The sequence below is a fragment of the Nicotiana tabacum genome, chromosome 2 (assembly GCF_000715075.1).
Source record: "Nicotiana tabacum cultivar K326 chromosome 2, ASM71507v2, whole genome shotgun sequence".
Taxonomy (NCBI): domain Eukaryota; kingdom Viridiplantae; phylum Streptophyta; class Magnoliopsida; order Solanales; family Solanaceae; genus Nicotiana; species Nicotiana tabacum.
Genome location: NC_134081.1, coordinates 15,932,670 through 15,952,493, shown reverse-complemented (window position 1 = coordinate 15,952,493; position 19,824 = coordinate 15,932,670). Strand labels below are relative to the sequence as shown.

Genomic DNA, 19,824 nt, shown 5'->3' with positions numbered 1-19,824 from the left:
TAATCATGTTAAATATTTATGTCTGTTTTAATATATCTCTATTTTGTTGTTTGATTTATCGTCGTGAAAGACATGTCATGTTAGCTTCCGCATAACACTACTAATTGCATAAAAAAATATTTGCACGGTAAGTAATTAAATCCTTCACAAATTAGGTGAGAAAAGATAATTTATTGGGATTCTGGAATCAATGCAAGCACATCAAATTCATTGCATACACGAAAATGGGACAGCAACATTAAAGGAGGTCAACGTCGTGAAACATCGTGAACAAGAATATCATGATTTTGTTTAATCCCTTTGTCTGTTTTATCGTCTTCGTAAATGCTGCTGAAATTAAAGAAATTGTTTCGGTTATTGTAATATCTGGTAATTGTCAGGTATTGATCTGAATTTTAACAGCTAGCTACGAGATCAAGAATCGTTAATTTGCAGGATTCCTTCACATTATAATTTTCGTTCTTCGTTTTGTTAAAATTGTGTTTTTTCATAATTAAGGTACGTTGAATCTCTCTTGCTTTACTTTGATTTTTGTATTAGGTTAAGAAGGTGCTTGTATTTGGACATGGAATTGAACTATAATTACAAACAAAAATCGTTAAAGGAACAGTTCTAAGTATGTGAGACAAGTTCATGTATCTTATGTCTGAGATTTACTTTCCCACTAAAGTAATTTAAGAGAAATAATATTTTTTTTTGAATGTAGAGACGTTAATTTTGATATAAACATTAAAACTGTAACTCGACTAATTCTCAAAACGTTCAAGGGTTTGAGTGATATACTATTGATTTATGTATAATGACAAAGAAAATTTTATGTATAATATTCAAAATAATCGACAACTACTTCTGCCAAATATCTATGTATAGTAAATTATTTTGACGGTTTACTTTTACTCAAATGTATAGTTTATGATTAGAAGGAAAAAAGTAAAATAAAAAAATAGAAAAATAGTTTTGAGCAAGGGCCCGTCCGACTGTGACATGCTATTAATTTATCTTGACTTAACTTTTGATAATTCAATCATGATTTATTAGAGGGTATTATCAATTTTAACTCGCGCCAAAAATTATTTATATTTGGTAGCCGAAAAAATATATAAATTTTGTATAATTTTTGTATATAACATACAAAATGTATATATATACAAAATATATACAAATTTTATATATTTTTCGGCTATTATTTTTATAGCGGCTATACAATATCATTTTTCCATTTATTATCGATTCTATCTGTTTAACCTGTCTAAATTTGGTCTAGCTCATTTGCGTCAACTCATATTGAAAGGGAGTTATGATTAAGTTTCATCTGACGAATCACACATGATACCACTTAAGGGATGGAAAACTCGTTATAAAATCGTCAAACAAAGAATTTATAACTTGCACATTAAGAATCTGTCCATATGAAATTCTTGGGATCTTTATACAAAGCCGGATAGAGTGATTGTTTACTTTTTCTAACTGGTATACATGGATTATGTACTTATTATATACAACTATACATATATTATACCCGTTGACCATTTTTAGTTTAAGTAGTTGGATTGACGACTATTGTTAATTATTTCTAATCTATTATTATAACATGTATATACTTTTTTTTTCTCTCTACTAGAAGCTCCTTTGATGATTCGAACCTGTAACCAAAAGTTAGAGGAGAATACTTCTTGCTTGAGCAATCATCTCTTGTCGTACATATTCATTTTAATTCATAGTCACATTCAAATTAAAGATACATGAGATTGAGGTAAGAACTACCTGGATAAAATTACGAATTTAAACATAAAAATCACCTAAATTCATTGTTGATTTAAGACACGTTGAAACATAATGAGATCAAATTAACCAAATACTTGACTTGATGAAGACAGAACAAACGATAGATCATGATTTTACTATACATACATTTGAGATCCTATTACAAATAAGTAGGCATTATCAGAAATGGGGGTAATTTATATGTTGTTACTCTGAAGCAACACACGTACGACCATTATCCTCACTAATAGATATCTTCTTTTGGCTTTCACCCAATGTCCAGCATTTGTATTGGAGCTCGACTAGGTGTTACGATTGGTTTACAATGATCAGGCAAGGAGATTTAAGTGAGGTGGGTTCGGGTTAAGGGACGGGTTGGGTCAGTTGGATATAATAGAGAGTAGGGCGGGTGTTTTTTAGAGCAATTAGAGCGTGTCATATGTAATTTCTATTTTCTGATTATTAAACTAACATCTGAGGGGTAATTTGGATACCAAAATACAATGGTAAGGGTACGAATAATACAAAAGTGAAACGAGAGATAAATAAAACTTATTTTTAGCAGTAAAGGTGTAAAATAGGCCCTTAACCGTATTGATAATTAGTTTAACCTTATAACAGATAATGATATCTGTTCAAGCAAAGAAAAACATAAAATTTGAGCATTCACTTAGTAACAAAGATTGCTTTTCTAACAAATCAATGCCCAACAACAGAATCAAGAATCTTCCATAACAGAAAGCAAGAAAACCAAGAAGTTTCAATCAGTCAGCCAGTCAGCCGCAACAGCATCGGCTCATTGCTTCCAAGAAACACATCACTTAGTACAGTCTCAGATCGCAAGGAGGCTTCAACAAACCTTAGAGCCTGCCAATCAAATATAAGCAATCATTATAAATGCATTGCGGGTGTTGAAAGAGCTCAACTTCTATACACCGACATTGTAAAACTTTTTTTACGCTATTAGACTACGATGACCTACTAGGGATGGTAATGGGGCAGAACAAAAGTAGTGCAGGGCAGAGCAAGGCGGGTCGAAATACTTTTTCAAACTTTTTAAATAGGATAGGGCAAAAATAGGTAAGGATTTTTAGCTTCATTAAAAAGGTCAAAAGTTATAAAATTTTAATAGAATCTTGTAAAATGAGAAGAAAAAAAAAGTTAAAAAATGAAGGAAAGTCTAAAAGTGTCTTTTCAGCAGAAATAACATTTAAGCCAAAAAAATAATAAATTGGGATTGCCCAGATTATTGCTTTTGACTTGTTTTAAGCAATTTTAAACTTATTTTAAGCACCTTTTAACTTTGCCAAACACTAAAAAAAAACTAAAAAAAACTTAAAAGTTGATTTGACAAGCTTAAAAGTCAATCCAAACACCCTATTAATATCACAAAGTACACCGGGCAAAAACTTTAAAATGCTAAATGGCTCAAGGCAAGTCAAAAGCTTAGTAGGTCACACCCTGCCCTGCCTACCCTACCCTGCCCTGCCCTACTGCCATCCCAAGACCTACAACAACTTTGTTACTCTTATAACTAGTCTAATTTGCTTAAATAAAATATATTAAAGTAAATGACCTCCTAAACAGTAAAAATAAATAAGTAGAGGTTCACTTCTTTACCTCATTAACACCAAACTCCACAGTCCTTATTTCAAGCTTAGCAGTTGATACAGGATTATTGCACATAATGAGCCTGGACAAGCCAGATATTACAGATAAAGGGCTTACTAACAAATCATCAGTTACCATATAGATGACTAGTCCTTTAACACAATCCCTATCACTGTCCAAAAGCTTATTTGGAGTAGCTTCAGAGATGCTTGTAAGCTCTGTCACAATATAAATAATCTCAGTAAGGATAAGCAGATAAAGTATTTGTGATAGTGATAAGAAGAAGAAGAAAAAAAAACAAAAGCATAGATACTAAATCCTCTCATTTCGAGTTTATGTGAATCTATTTCTCTTCTGGTCCGTTAAAGAAGAAAAAACCCTTTCTTAAATTGAAAATAATGTAACTTAAACTTCCAATTTTACCCTCGATGAGAAACATTTATAGTCACACATACTTTTACAATAGACCTTGTGATCTAGCCCTTCCCCGGACTCCGCGTATAGTGGGAGCTTAGTGTACCAGACTGTCCTTTTACCTACAAAGAACTATAGTCACACAAATATTATAAAATTTTAAAAGTCATCATTTCTTAAATTCATTGTCCAATCAAATAGATTCACATAAATTGAAACGAAGGGAATACTACTGATCCGACAAAAAACTAACTAACCAGAACAGTGAATTTCAGACACCAGATGCATAGAGAGAAAAAATTTACCGTGCAATAATTGCAAGGATTTAGACCAAGATTTTGATCCACTTGCCAATAGGAGCTCATCCTTTGTTTGATTGGGGTGCATGTAGGCTTCGTCTAGATTTTTAACACTTCTGTATATATTTCCAATAGAGCCAACCATAGTTCTTATCCTTCTATCACTAATTGTTCGGTTGATAACAGTTACAATTGGAAGTTGAAGTAAGCTGATCAGGAAACAAAAGAAGTCATTTCCAACTTCAGCAAAGATGACTCTTTTGGCTTTATTGTCAACTATAAGTTTCACGCTGCAGTTTTGTCCTGCCAAAAACTTAACAAATAAGGCTTCTATTGATTCAAATTCTGAATAAGTAATACTTTTAAATTAAAAAAAAGGTTCTACTGCATGCATGGGCAGATGTTGTGTTTTTACTTTCGACGCGGAGTAAAAATTTATATGTAAAAGTTTAAAATTTTAAAAATATAAAATATATATGAACCCATAACTTTAAAAATATAATGGGTTCAATGCTAAAACCTTTAAAAGTTGAACCCGTAAAATTTAAATCTTGAATCCGACTTTGACTACGTGGTGGAAAGGAATGAGATGGTTGAATGTTGGTAGTGATTTTAACCCGGGAGAATAGGATGGAACTTTTGAATATTGGTCAATCGAATCCATTAATTTCGACATGAAACAGAGACACTTATGTACAATGCATTCAATGCTAAAAAATGAACTCAACAACAACAAGGTAATACGGTAACGAAAGCGAATGATACGTGATGTTTGGCATATTTCGATATGTGTTAATGTTACTTTACCCATGCTTTAACCACTTTTTGATGTTATTTAATCTTTAAAACACCCAACATGGTGTAATTATTGGTTTGATGACTAATTAAGTTATGTGTGACGATTTAAGGTGTTCGGAGTACAAAATATGAAGAAAAGGTGGTTTAGCTAGAGGAAGAAGGGTTGGATGCGTCGCATCCAACCTAGGAAAACATCATCCTGCATGCAACCTTAGCAGTGAAGTTGTGCCATCGCGTCCGCCATCGCGTGCGAAACTGGGAAGTAGAAGTGAAGCTGGATGCGTCGCGTCCACCATCGCATGCGAAGCTGAGAAATAGAGGACAAGGTGGATGCGTCGCATCCGCCTTCGCAGGCAAAAATTGAAATGGAGGACAAGGTGGATGCGTCGCATCCACCTTAGCATCAATCCCTGAAGCCGAATTGGACTAGGAATGGGAGAGCTTTGGCCCACGACTTTTGTACGCAATATATAAGCTAAAAACGCCTCTTTTAGGTTATCGAACATATTGGGAAGAGGGAAAAAGCCAGGAAAAAGCTGTGGAGGCCGGAATTCATCAAGTTTCATCTTTCTCCCACCAAACTTAGTAATTTTTATGTTTCTTTATATGATTTGTTGTTTGGCTACCATGTCTATGGGGAGCTAAACTTCACGTTCTAGGGTTATGGCTCTTTCATGACTATTGTTATTCGGATATTGATTTTGACTTCTTGATTTATCATATTAGTTTATTTATTCAATCTTGCGCTTAATTATTTAATTGCTTGATCACCAATTGAATATTATCTACGAATCTAGAATTGAACTCGAAAGTGGGAATTCTATATTGCATATAGGATTGAGTAGGGCAAGTTCTTGAACTCGGGCATCGGGGAACGGATTCGTGGTTAGGATAGACATATACCTAATTGCCTTGCTTGGTTGATTTACAGGAATTATAAATGCGTTCTTGTTGATTCTAACTCCATAGACATATAGGCGTTAGGTTAGCTTGAATAGGCGAGTAAGAACTCGACAGATTCTTATGAGCAATATTAACCCTGTCAACCAATAAGCTAGATAAATTAGTCGGTCAATTCAATTGAAGAATACAATAGGATTGTTAGATAGCCCATAACCCTAGATCGTTTTCATTACATTGATATCATTAAAATCTGCTCTTCCTCTGTTCAAAGTTTATTATTTATATTTTTCTTATTTAATTAGTTAGAATAAAATATTTTTAGATTTAATTCTTATTTAGATAATTAAGATAGGCTAATTTAGTTAATAGCTAATCATAAGTCCTCGTGGGTTCGACATCCGACTTTGAGTCACTTTATTACTTGACGACCGCGTATACTTGCGTGAGTGTGTTTGGTCGCAACAAGTTTTTGGCGCCGTTGCCGGGGACTTAGAAATTTGCTATTTTTCTAGATTAGACATTTTTTTTCTATTCATGTGTTTTTTATTATTTTATTTTAGTTAGTATTTTTTATTTTAGCATGGCATCTTGGAATAAAAATTGTTCGAATGATGGTTATTCTTATTTTGATGATCCTTGTCCATATTGTGGAGGACCCCACTGGTGGAAAAATTGTCAGAATGTTCTCGGGAACGAGTTGTGCGCACAATCTCAATCCTTCAAGTGGAATATTTGTAATATGTGTGGTGGTCAAGATGGCCATTGGGATGGTTGTCCTAATTTTGTTCATCCTTCTCTGAGCCCTTATTATGATCTTTCTAATGATATTTCTGAGTTTGATAGGGGCAATGAAGTGCAGGATATGGAGCCTGATGCATATATTAGGGATATTCTGAGGCAAGTAGCAGAGCAACAGGATGAACTCAAAAAAGATATGAAAAGAATGAGGGCAGCAATCACAAGAATGAAGGCCAATATGGAAGAATTGAATGAAGAGAGCGAGTTTCAAGAAAAGGAAAATTTTGAAAAAGTGGAGATTTTGAGCCAAACATGGCTAGTGGAACAAGCTGAAAAGTTAGAAATATATGAGGCTCAACGTGAGGAAATTACTGATAGGACGAGACACTTTATAGAAGGAAGAGCTGAACTGGGACAGGAGATTGAAAATTTTGGCACTGATATTCACGACTTGGGAGCTAAATTAATTGCAAAGGTTGATGCGTCTAACGCCCAACAAAATAGTTCTGAGTTGTGTGAAGCTGAAAAGGAGCTTATACGCCAAATTGAGGAGCTAAAAGGGGAGAGTAAATCATTCGTCCATACTTGTATTGATGATGTCCATGTCGAGGAAAGCACTCTAGAGTCATGTGAGGAAGTAAATAATATTATATGTGAAGACTCTAGTGTTTGTACATATGAGGATGTAAAGAGTAATACAATTCTAAAGTTAGGGTGTATTGGTCCCCATTCCATACATTTTTCAAAATTGTGCTTGGATGATGACATGGAAATCGAGTCATCTGAGCCTTTGGAGGAGCCAATGGATGAGGAACGGGGTGCTTACATTCTTGAATTTGTCGTGCCAGAGAGACAAAATTACATACCTCATCCGAAGGCCAAGAAGTGTAAAATGCGATATTGGTTGCTTGGCCCAATTAAATGTGTCTCACCGCCTCGGGAGCATAATAGAAAACTGGAAGCCAAATTAGGGGCTCAATTCATAAGTTCGAGGTGGAGGCAAAAAGTGGTTCACGTCGTGCCGCTACGTTAAATCAGGCGCTTGTTGGGAGGCAACCCAGCGTTACTGCTTTCTTTTATTTTTGTTTACTTTTTATTTTATTTTATTTTTATTATTTTGTAGTATTTATTTTTGTTTTGTAGGATTATGAGCATAGGAAGCAAAGCCATTAGAAGAGTGCAAAAGTGAGCTAGATGGTGAGGACTAAGTGTGGGGTGCCCACACAAAGGACGATGCCTGGGGGAAGTCTGAGTACCTCGTGAGCCGCTATTGCTTCGGCCTTTGGCCTACCAGGGAGTCTCGTTTACCCTCTTATTATTTATAATGTGCATTGAGGACATTGCAAAATTTTAAGTGTGGGGTGAGGAGATCGTTTGGATAAGTTTCTGTGCTATTTTAGCTTAGTTGTAGTACTCATTCTTAAGTGTAGTAGCTTTTGTGAAAAAAAAAAAACGAAAAAGTAGAAAAATTGGACTTTTCCCGACGATTGATCTCCTAGACAGTTTTCTTGAGGGATTAAAGTCTAAACAAAAATCCAAAATATATCTTTTAGCTTTCTTTAGGTAGTAATAATCCCCTGTGGTTTTTCTTTGTGCCTCGGTTCTTTTCCATGGGATGTAGTTTGAACCGGGTAATTTTGTTTTCTTTTTAGAGTAGAGTAGGAATGTAGGGAATAAAAGGAGAAAGAATGATGAACCTAGGTGACCTTGACTTGGTTGATACTGGCATATTTAAGCTTTTACATATGTAATATCTTCCCTTCTCACTCTGAAATTATTGATGATGCCTTGTTAAATTGGATAGCATGTTTTGTGGCGCCTATGTCTCGTTTACATGACTTATGTTCACCTTGTGTTTAATACTTAATATCTCGTTGCTCAGTGAATACTTGCATTGTTTGAGAGTCGGAATGTGACCGTCCTTAGCGAGTCATGTGCCATGTGTGGTGAGGTTTTTGTGTAGTCCATGTAATGTACTTGTGTCTAGAACTTGCCCGGTATGTGAGTTGAAGCGAAATTTTAGGTGATGCTCGGTTTGAAAAATGATTTTAGGCTTTCTTTGATCTTTTTGAGCTTATTGCTTATCACAAATAAAATCTATCCCTAGTTAACCCTTTTTGAGCCTGTAGACCTTTTATTTGGTACCCACATTACAAGCCTATACCCTTTTTATTCTTAATTGACATTGTTTTGATCCTTTTACCTCTTAAAGCACTTTAATTGTAGATGAGCGCTAAAAGAAGTAAGAAGGGACTAAGTGTGGGGTGACTTTTGAGTGGAACCAATGAAAGAAAAAAGGGTGCACTTATTTTGTAAAATAATACGCCACTAGCGAAAAAGAAAAAAAAAAAAGAAAGAAAAATATAGAGGAATAAATTGTTGTCTTATTCTTGCTAGTGGGTATGAATTAAAGTAGTGCTTAAAGAAAGAGAAAATATTGTTGGGGTGATATTATTTGTGAAATTGAAGTGGTGTTGAAGAATTTGCGCTTAAGTTATTTGATGATGTGTTAAAGTGCTTAGGAAGTTGAGTCACTATTCCTAAAATATATCCTACCCGTCCCTTAGCCCACATTACAACCATGAAAAAAGTCCTAATTGATTTTAGATCGAGCGAGCTTACATTAGTAGAGATTTACATTAAGGGTAAGCCTATGGTACCAACTGCATGCATGCGACTTCTTTTTGTGAGAATGAGCGATTTTCTTTGTGAGCATGAGATTCGAATGTGTGGATTGATTCTACTCTCTTTGCTTTTGTTGTGAGGGCACATGGTTTCACGAGGGATAGGTAACGTTATTAGACTTCTCTATGATGTTGGTTGTTCAAGCCATGAGTGCATTGTGACATTGAGTCGGTTTTTGAGGTTAGGATTGTTGTGAGCATGTTGTCTTTGTTCGAATATGTTTAAAGAAGGGCATAAGAAAAGGGAAGTGTGTTGATGCATAGTCTAGAGCCTAATTGTAGCAAATAACCACGGTCATAGGTGCAGTGTGCTTTGAACGATAAGAGTTTAATTTTGTTTCGTCTACTATATGATGGTTTATTCGAGGACGAACAAAGGTTTAAGTGTGGGGTAGTGATGTTTGGCATATTTCGATATGTGTTAATGTTACTTTACCCATGCTTTAACCACTTTTTGATGTTATTTAATCTTTAAAACACCCAACATGGTGTAATTATTGGTTTGATGACTAATTAAGTTATGTGTGACGATTTAAGGTGTTCGGAGTACAAAATATGAAGAAAAGGTGGTTTAGCTAGAGGAAGAAGGGTTGGATGCGTCGCATCCAACCTAGGAAAACATCATCCTGCATGCAACCTTAGCAGTGAAGTTGTGCCATCGCGTCCGCCATCGCGTGCGAAACTGGGAAGTAGAAGTGAAGCTGGATGCGTCGCGTCGACCATCGCATGCGAAGCTGAGAAATAGAGGACAAGGTGGATGCGTCGCATCCGCCTTCGCAGGCAAAAATTGAAATGGAGGACAAGGTGGATGCGTCGCATCCACCTTAGCATCAATCCCTGAAGCCGAATTGGACTAGGAATGGGAGAGCTTTGGCCCACGACTTTTGTACGCAATATATAAGCTAAAAACGCCTCTTTTAGGTTATCGAACATATTGGGAAGAGGGAAAAAGCCAGGAAAAAGCTGTGGAGGCCGGAATTCATCAAGTTTCATCTTTCTCCCACCAAACTTAGTAATTTTTATGTTTCTTTATATGATTTGTTGTTTGGCTACCATGTCTATGGGGAGCTAAACTTCACGTTCTAGGGTTATGGTTCTTTCATGACTATTGTTATTCGGATATTGATTTTGACTTCTTGATTTATCATATTAGTTTATTTATTCAATCTTGCGCTTAATTATTTAATTGCTTGATCACCAATTGAATATTATCTACGAATCTAGAATTGAACTCGAAAGTGGGAATTCTATATTGCATATAGGATTGAGTAGGGCAAGTTCTTGAACTCGGGCATCGGGGAACGGATTCGTGGTTAGGATAGACATATACCTAATTGCCTTGCTTGGTTGATTTACAGGAATTATAAATGCGTTCTTGTTGATTCTAACTCCATAGACATATAGGCGTTAGGTTAGCTTGAATAGGCGAGTAAGAACTCGACAGATTCTTATGAGCAATATTAACCCTGTCAACCAATAAGCTAGATAAATTAGTCGGTCAATTCAATTGAAGAATACAATAGGATTGTTAGATAGCCCATAACCCTAGATCGTTTTCATTACATTGATATCATTAAAATCTGCTCTTCCTCTGTTCAAAGTTTATTATTTATATTTTTCTTATTTAATTAGTTAGAATAAAATATTTTTAGATTTAATTCTTATTTAGATAATTAAGATAGGCTAATTTAGTTAATAGCTAATCATAAGTCCTCGTGGGTTCGACATCCGACTTTGAGTCACTTTATTACTTGACGACCGCGTATACTTGCGTGAGTGTGTTTGGTCGCAACAAGTTTTTACATGTAGAAATAAAGAGCCATGAATAAGAAAATATAAGTATAGAACTAATATTACTTGGTAAGCCTAGGGGAAACTCACGACTACCTGTCAACCTTCAATCTTAATTCTCGACCTCCACACCTTTTTATCAAAGGCTGTGTACATATCACCCTAGGCTAAAAAACTCATCAAGTATAAATTCGGAATCTCCGGTGGTCAATTGACAATTAGTAGTACTGGTTTCCTTAAATGGATTTTTTTCCCATTCAATTTGTTGACAAACATACCATGCATGCAGATTAACTTTATGTATAACTCTAGCTAATGATGCAAATGTCAAACCTATAATACCATTACAAACATCAATTTGCAACCAAATGAAAAGAATTACTAACCATCTTTGGATTTTCTCCAACCTGTCTGCCGAAGAAAAACGTCAGTTAGAACTGTTTTTGACTTCAAAGAAACCAGCAAGAACTCGTGCTCCTAGATTTGGTTGAAAAAACAAAAAGATAAAACATTAATCATGTCCTACAAATCAAACAATACAGAAGAGGGGGAATTATACAAAAATAATTTCGACAAAAGTATTTGAAAGGTTTGTTTTTTTCAATTCCACCCTTACTACTTCAAAAAGGTATATAGTCATTAATTATTCATTTAACCGAGAAATAAGGATAGTTTAGTCAAATTCTTTTATTATATATGCTGGCTAGTAAATGATTTTCTTAATGGGTGTGCTAATCATCTGGTTTGTCATTTTATATAAAATGAAGGCAAGTGATATTCAAAGACACGAAGATCGCACTACCAAATCACAGCAACAACAATAAATCCGGTGAAATCGCACAAGTGGGTTCTGGGAAATGTAATGTGTACACAAACCTTATTTCCGATAGAACTTCGGCTCAAGAATAGTAAAAATGAAGCAATAAACAAACAATATCAACAACAAGACAATAAGACAACAGAAGCAAATGGCGCCCTACCAAATCACTGATCTGAAAATCAATCATCCTTTCTTCAAATGCATCAACTTGGGGTTGGGGCTTTAATGCTTTTAACACGGGGATCGCAGAAGCTGCAGAAGATGGTGTAACGAAGAGATTATCTGTGATCATCCATGTCATAATATCCTGGACATTATCAAGTTCATTAAGTTGCATGTAATTAGCACCAGAGTTCTTCATAATCGGGATTATGTTGCCAAGAGAACCAAACACGGATTTAATACTAGGCTGCCCAACAAAATACCCAATTGGTAATTTGAGTAGGTTAAATAAGAAATCAACGAAGTCTTTTCCAATTTCAGCAAACAGAACTCTATGAGCTTTGCTATCAACCAACAGCTTCAAGCAAATGTTTGCCTTTTCCATGACTTTCCCCTTAAATTAACAACCTAATGACAAAACAAGAATATCCATCAGTCCACTTTTATGTAGCGGGTGCACATTTGTATATTGAACTAAAATTTGCTTTATATATATATAGGTGTCATTACTAATATATCACTGAAATTTTTGCTGAACATGTACCCCCTCGTTATATAACATAGGTCCGCCTCTGCTTCCAAGAATGTATCAATCAGATACATCATCAATCAAAGAATGCGTGTAATAAATAAAAGTGCAGATGTGTGCTCAAGATGTGAAGCATGACTACAGTTAAATCACATATAACAACAATTTCACAAATAGCTCATCTTGGCCAATTACGAAGTAGTAATCCTAAAATCACGTAAAATTTTAAGAAAACTTGATCAAGATAGTGGAAAGAAGAAGAAAATAACAGTCAACTGAACCAAATATTACATGCATATAGATTGTTAACACTTCAGAGTTTACTATGATTATGCACAAAGATAAATTACTGAAAAGAGAGAACCTTTAGGTGACTTAACTGCTTCCTATTTCTCTATTCTCTTTGAGTTGCAAATGGAGAGTAGAAGCGATTAGTACTCAGAAAGTCTGACCGGGAAAACTTATATAGTTCTTAATAAAGAGCAAACTAAAAGGTCTGTACTTAATTATTAGGGAAATGCAACCTTTGGTCTTTCCTATGTGAGCAATTGAAAGGTCTGTACTTAATTATTAGGGATTGGTCTTGCCAGAGGCAGATTCAGGCGGATCCAGGATTTGATATCTACGAGCGCCCATATTTTAAAATAAACTGATCAATAGGGAAAGAGATTGAATTAGGGTGTACATTTAGTCGATTCGGTCCGCTTTTAAATTAATTTAGTTCGATGTACACAATTTATGGTTCATAAATAAAAACGTGATGGCCAAACCGAATAAGTTTTGTCCAATTTAATCTAATTCTCTTGATTGAATGTGATTAAAAAGTAAAATAAAAATATTTTTTTAAAATTAGCAAGTACACCCTTTCAATCTACATATAGTTAGATTAACTAGTGAATTTATTCGCGCTTCGCGTGGTTATTAAAATTATTAGTAAAAGTAGAAATAATACTTTTTATAAATTTAGTCGATTTAGTAGATGAAAATTTTCTTGTTTATGCATATAAAGTTTGATCAGAAACACAATATTTTTATTGAAATTAGTGGTTGTATGAACAATAAGTCACGTTTAAATATGTGTGTATGAACAATTTTTGACACCATATATATAGTTTGCAATTTAGCTCTGCAAACTCTATAATATGCTTCTTTCTTGGCCTTTGTTTGCCCTTTATCTCATCCTTAAAGCAAACAAATGCACACTGAGCTTCACATGAAATTATTTAGGGACTTGTCGTGTGCCTCTGAATCAAGACTCAAAACACAAAATTACAAAATGAATACACTGTCATTTTATGGTTATTGGGGCCATATGTAGGATTGAATGCCAAAAAGAAATGAATAAAAAAATCAATGAACTTACAATGTTTATGCCTTAAAATCAGCTTCCTCTCCTTCTATGGAAAATGAAGTCTCAAGAGAAAAGAAAAAAAAGGGTAAATATAACTCGATGAACTGCATGTTTTAACATCTCAAGTGGGAAACCAAAAGCTATAAAACCGAATCACAAAATGTTCTCTTGTCTATACGCTATCAACATATATGCACAAAGATATTACTATCTTTCATTTTAGGGTGATTAGTTCTCTATATTTGCAGAGGATGAAAGTAACCTTTAATAACATTTATGAGTTCATCTAATACAATAAAAAAGAGGAAGATGAAAAAACGTCTTGAAGAGTAATGTGTTTCATCTTTTATTTTCCTCAAGTAACTCCCTTAAACTTTAATTGAGTAATTATTTAGGGCTTGTGGACTTTTCAAATTACTATAAACAGAAAGATCATGAGAAAAAAACAAAAAACAAAAAGAGAAAAAAGATAAGTGAGTTTCTTGGCCAAAGAGAGGTGCCACATTACTCTTCCATTTTCCACAATTATATATATATATATATATATCAGTAATGTTTTGAAGATCTAAAGGAAACAATTTTAATAAATAATAAAAATGGGTTCAAAGAGGAGGAATACAAAGATAAAGAAATAAAGAAAAGGAGCAAAAAGAAAAGAAAGAAGAGGGTATAATAAGGATGAACGGGCGTGGAAACACAGGCAATGAGTATGGATCGTGAATCTTGCATTTGGGAGTTTGGCAAAGCGTTAGCGCTTGTGACATCTAGAGTCCATTTGTAATTGCGGGTGCCACCCTGTATATATATAATTTTTTTGTATAAAATATCAAAGCATACATCAAATTTTTAACCAGCACCAGGTGCCATGGCACCCCGAATCTCATACATTAATCCGCCCATGTTATTTACTATTAGATACTACTTAAAAACAAGATGCAATTTATAATTTTTAAGATAATCAATGGCGAGAAAACTTTTTGGAGCATAATTTTCAGATAAGAACCAAGTATACTATCGACATGGGATAAAAATACCATTCATAAATATCTTTTTTCAAGTATATTTTTTAAATAAAACACACACGCTATATTAAGTTACGTACGTTATAATTTATATAAATAAACTTATTATAAAGCTTCGCAAAATACGATAATTGTTAACTGAAATTCACTAAATAAATTATTAACCTCAACTAAATTTTTAAAAAAAAAGCAAGAAGAAAGGATATTTAAAAAATATACTTGAAAAAAGATATTTATGAATTTTCCAATCAAAGAAATTGATTGGAATAGAAAGAGTAAAAGAAGAATATAACTAAAAAATAATATTAGAAAGAAGAGACTTGGTGAGAGTAATTTGTCTCCCTTTATTATACTCAACTAGTTAATTTGTCCGTGCTTCGCCTACCTCCGCCCACTCTGATCATTGTCCTCTTTTAGTCAATGTAGCCTTTGTCCAATTACAATCCTCCAATAGTCCCTTCAGATTAGAATCAATGTGGTGTAACCATCCTACCTTCCCAAATCTCATCCAAACTTATTTCACTTCAACTGACAATCACTATTAAAAATTCGACAAAAACCGTCCAAAAAAACCAACCAAAGTAGGTCGGTAATGGCCAATAACCGTCCAAAATGCGACCATTAACGTGTGGTCGGTATTTTGAAGGTCGAAAGGGCATACCGACCAAAGTTGGTCGAAAATTATCGACCAACTTTGGTCGGTCAATTAAATTCAAAAAACAATTGCTGAAATAACCGACCAAAGTTGGTCGATTTTTTCCGACCAAAGTAGGTCGGTATTTTAATTATGTAATTAAAAAATGCACCACCTGAGAATCGAACCGGGGTCTGTATTATGGCAGGATACTATTCTACCACTAGACCATTGGTGCATTTTATTTTAAGACTGTCTTTTATTTCATTTATACTCTTTAATTGTATTTTCGCACGAAAATAACCGACCAATGTCGGTCATTTTATTAAAAAATAAAATTACAGACCGAATTCAATCGATTTTTAAAAATGACTGGCCGAATTAACCGATTGATTGCGGTCGATTTTTTTAATATTAATTTTAATTTATTTTAAATAAAAAACCGATCAAAGTTGGTCAGTTTCTTGAAAAATAAATTTCGGGGGGCTCAAAATTAATTTCCCGCATTTTTGCGCCAAAGAAAACTTCGTAAAAAAAAATATAAAAAAATATTTTGAAAAACTGACCGACTTTGGTCGGTTTTTTGGCCGACCAAAATTGGTCAGTAGATCGCGGTCGGTTTTTGCCGAATTTCTAGTAGTGAATCTTCTCAATGCCACACACAAATTCCATGCTGCTGCTAGAACCTGAAGCAGGGAAATATTTAGGAATATTTTTTTACAGGAAAATGTATCTCATAGCTAGAATTAAAGGTATGATAACTCAATTGCAGGAATCCAACAACGAATTCGAGGATCGAGCCGCTAAATCAGGAGTTTTGCGGAGAAATCTGAGAATTTCAGTTATGAAGATGAACAGGTGAATTTGAGAAATTAGAGAGGATTGAGAGGAAATTTGTAATAGCTTTTCATTAATGAATTTGTAATTGTTACAATGTAATCCTTTTATGAGAATTCACTAACTTTCTCGGAAGGAATCTCTTCTCCTAACTCAGTAACTAACTCCAACTAACTTCCTAAATAACAATAACTGTGAGCTCGCTTAACATTCAACTAACTGTTATTTGACTGTTTGAGCTGGAGCTACTGATCTTGTGCTAACTACGACTGTGATGTATTTTGTGTATCACTACTCCCTCGTGCAAAAGATCCTTGACCACAAGGATGAAAATGAGAAAACCTGATCTTTAGTGCATTAAAAAATTTTCATGTAGCACAATCTGCTGGTAAGCCTGTCCACTTAAATAAGACTTGAGCCACAACTTTATTACCCATTTTCACCATTCTCCTTTCTAAAATGGACTCTGGATTGGGGCAGTGAGGGCTGACAATATCAGTACTAGGAGGATAAGTGATCTGTTTGGGTAACACATAATAATGACCCATGCACAGTGGGGTGTATCTTTACCGATGGAGGAAATATGAGTGTATATGCCACAGTTCCTACCTTTTTGATAATCCGAAATGGTCCATAGTATTTAACAGCCAATTTGTGGACTGATTGTGTAGAAATGCTCACTTGTTTGTAGGGCTGAGTCTTGAAATAAACCTAATCATCAACTTCAAATTTCCTGTCACTCATATGAGAGACAACTTGTTGTTTCATTCTCAACTGGGCTCTCAACAAATGATGTCGCAACAATTGCAAATTCAATTCTCTATTAAGCAGGGTGTTGTCCACATCAGCCGAGGCTGATTCACCTGGAAAATAAGTTAAGTGTAGAGGGGGTGGCCTTTCATAAAGAGCCTCATAGGGTGTTGTTCTTATAGCATAATGGAATGAGGTATTGTTCCAATATTGAGCCATATGCAAGTAAGAATACCAATCAGTAGCTTCCTCAGAGTAGAAGCATCTTTAGTATGTTTCCAAGCATCGATTCAAAACCTCAGTTTGCCCATCAGTTTGAGAATGATAAGTTGATGAACTGTTTAATTGGGCTCTTGTATTGTAAATATATCTTGCCAAAAAGAGCTTAAGAATACTGCATCTTTATCACTGACAATGAAATCGGGCAGACCACGAAGTCTGTAAATGGCATCCATAAACACTTTAACTATACAATGAGCAGTATAAGGATATTTTAGAGGAATAAAGTGGTCATACTTAGTCTGTCTACTATGACTAATATCACCTCATACCCATTGAACTTTGGTAGTCCATCGATTAAATCCATGCTGATTTGGGACCACACTACTTCAGGAATTAGAAGGGGTTGTTAGAACCCAGGATAAGTTTCTAGTCAGCCTTATTTCTTTGGCAGATGTCACACTTCTGAACAAAAAGTTTTACAACTTCTCTTATGCCCTTACTGTAAAATAATGTCAAGATTCTCCTCAATGTTGCTTTCATTCTAGAGTGACCACCTTGAGGAGTAGAATCCCATAAAGCAATAATATCCAGTCTAAGTTGGGACACTCTACCAACTACTAGCTTTTCCTTCCTCCTCAAATGATTCTGGAACCAGGTAAACTGACTGTGAGCTGCAAGATTTGATTTTAGTTGTTCAATGAGCATCTTCAACTCAAGATCTGTGTCTCAGCTATGTGATATGGCTTGTAATAACTCTAAGTTGGTAGTGGAAATTACAAACGAGAATAACTCAACCCCAGATACTCTAGAGAGGGTATCTGCAGCCTTGTTCTCAATCTCTTTTTTATATTCAATGATATAGTCAAAATACATCAGTTTTGTCAACCATATTAATTGAGAATTTGTATCAAGCTTTTGTTCCATTTGGAATTTCAGATCCCTCTGATCGGTCCTAATAATGAATCTTTGGCCAAGCAAATATTGGGACCACTTTTTCAATGCATGAACAATAACTAACAACTCTCTATCATAAACTGAGAGAGCATCATGTCTAGGGGAAGGGCTCTACTAATAAAAGCAATAGGGTGACCTTGCTGCATGAGGACAACACCTATACCCTGACAACTTGTATCAGTTTCCATCATAAAAGTCTTATAACATTAGACAATGCTAGGATTGGTGCTTCAGTTAAAGCAAATTTCAATTGCTCAAAAGTTGTAGAAACAACATGTGACCACTTGAAATTATCCTTCTTGAGAAGATCAGTTAGTAGCTTGTTGATAACCCTAAATCCTTTGATAAATCTCATGTAGGACCTAGCTAGACCCAAGAACCCTCTAAGTTGTTTAATAGTAGTTAGTAAGATCCATTTCTTCACAGTTTTCACCTTCTGAGAGTCTATTGAGACCCCTTCTGTAGTAATAAAATGCCCCAGATACTTTATTCTTCCAACCCCAAAGAAATACTTGTTATGCTTATCAAATAGTTGGTGTTTCCTCATCTCATTAAACACATACCTCAAATGTAACAAATGGTCACTTATGACCTTGTTGTAAATCAGTATGGTCATCAAAGAAAATCAGTACAAATTTTCTAATGAAAGCGTGAAAAATCTAGTTCATCGGGCCTTGCAAAGTTGCAGGAGCATTTGATAAGCCAAATGGCATTACCAAGTATTCATAGTGACCTGAATGAGTTCTAAAAGTTTTTTGGGGCATATTTTCAGTTGCTCAACTGATGATAACCAGACTTTAGGTCTATTTTTTAGAATACCTTAGACCCTCCAAACTCATCTACTAGGTCCTGTACAATTGGAATGGAAAATTTATTCTCCGCAATCTATTTATTCAAGTCTCTATAATCAACACATAGTCTCCATTTACCATCCTTCTTCCCAACCAAAACTATAGGTGCATCAAAGAGACTGCTACTTGGTTGAATGATACCCTAGTCTAACATTTGTTTGACTAATGATTCAATGATATCTTTCTTGATTGCTAGATATCTATAGGTTCTTTTATTTATTGATACAGTACCAACTTGCAGTACGATTCTATGGCCAAAAAGTCCTTTAGAGGATGGTAATTATGTAGTCTCCTTGAATAAATCATTAAATTCATGCAATAATTTTAAGAGCCTAGGATCTTGTGCAACTTCTTCTTTGGATTCTAGTGAGCACCATTGTAATGCATTGCACATAGTAGCTACTACTTGGATCATACAAAGTTGAGATTGGTTACCTGAGATTTTGGTTAACTTCCCCAGCTCCAGGAGTTAGAATTTGTTTTCCTAATACCCTGAGGACATGCTTCCTTCCCGGGGTAGTACAACTCCATGGCGAGTGTTCTGAAATTTATTTTGAGTCTCCTAATGTCAACATCTATTTGACCCCCAATACCACTCTACAAGATCCTAATAGTAGCGGTATGAACTCAACGGATAACTCAACTCCTTGCAATAGCCAAGAAATTTTGCATACCTTATCTACTTTCATC

The 19,824-nt window shown here is 34.8% G+C and overlaps 3 protein-coding genes across 3 annotated transcripts; all 3 read right to left on the bottom strand.

The window, feature by feature from the left end:
• Positions 1-2,376: 2,376 nt before the first annotated feature.
• LOC142169494 (uncharacterized) lies at positions 2,377-4,340 on the bottom strand. Its single transcript, XM_075231228.1, has 3 exons — positions 4,095-4,340; positions 3,385-3,593; positions 2,377-2,631 (listed from the first exon to the last, which is right to left on the bottom strand). The coding sequence occupies exons 1-3, from the start codon at positions 4,231-4,233 to the stop codon at positions 2,533-2,535; spliced, it is 447 nt and encodes a 148-aa protein (XP_075087329.1). The 5' UTR covers positions 4,234-4,340; the 3' UTR covers positions 2,377-2,532.
• A 6,819-nt stretch (positions 4,341-11,159) lies between these two features.
• On the bottom strand, positions 11,160-12,369 carry LOC142166244 (uncharacterized). The gene is made up of 3 exons (XM_075224924.1): positions 11,983-12,369; positions 11,389-11,479; positions 11,160-11,335 (listed from the first exon to the last, which is right to left on the bottom strand). The coding sequence occupies exons 1-3, from the start codon at positions 12,367-12,369 to the stop codon at positions 11,160-11,162; spliced, it is 654 nt and encodes a 217-aa protein (XP_075081025.1).
• Positions 12,370-18,470: 6,101 nt separating this feature from the next.
• On the bottom strand, positions 18,471-18,830 carry LOC142166243 (putative mitochondrial protein AtMg00860). The gene has a single exon (XM_075224921.1). The coding sequence runs from the start codon at positions 18,828-18,830 to the stop codon at positions 18,471-18,473; it is 360 nt and encodes a 119-aa protein (XP_075081022.1).
• Positions 18,831-19,824: the final 994 nt, after the last annotated feature.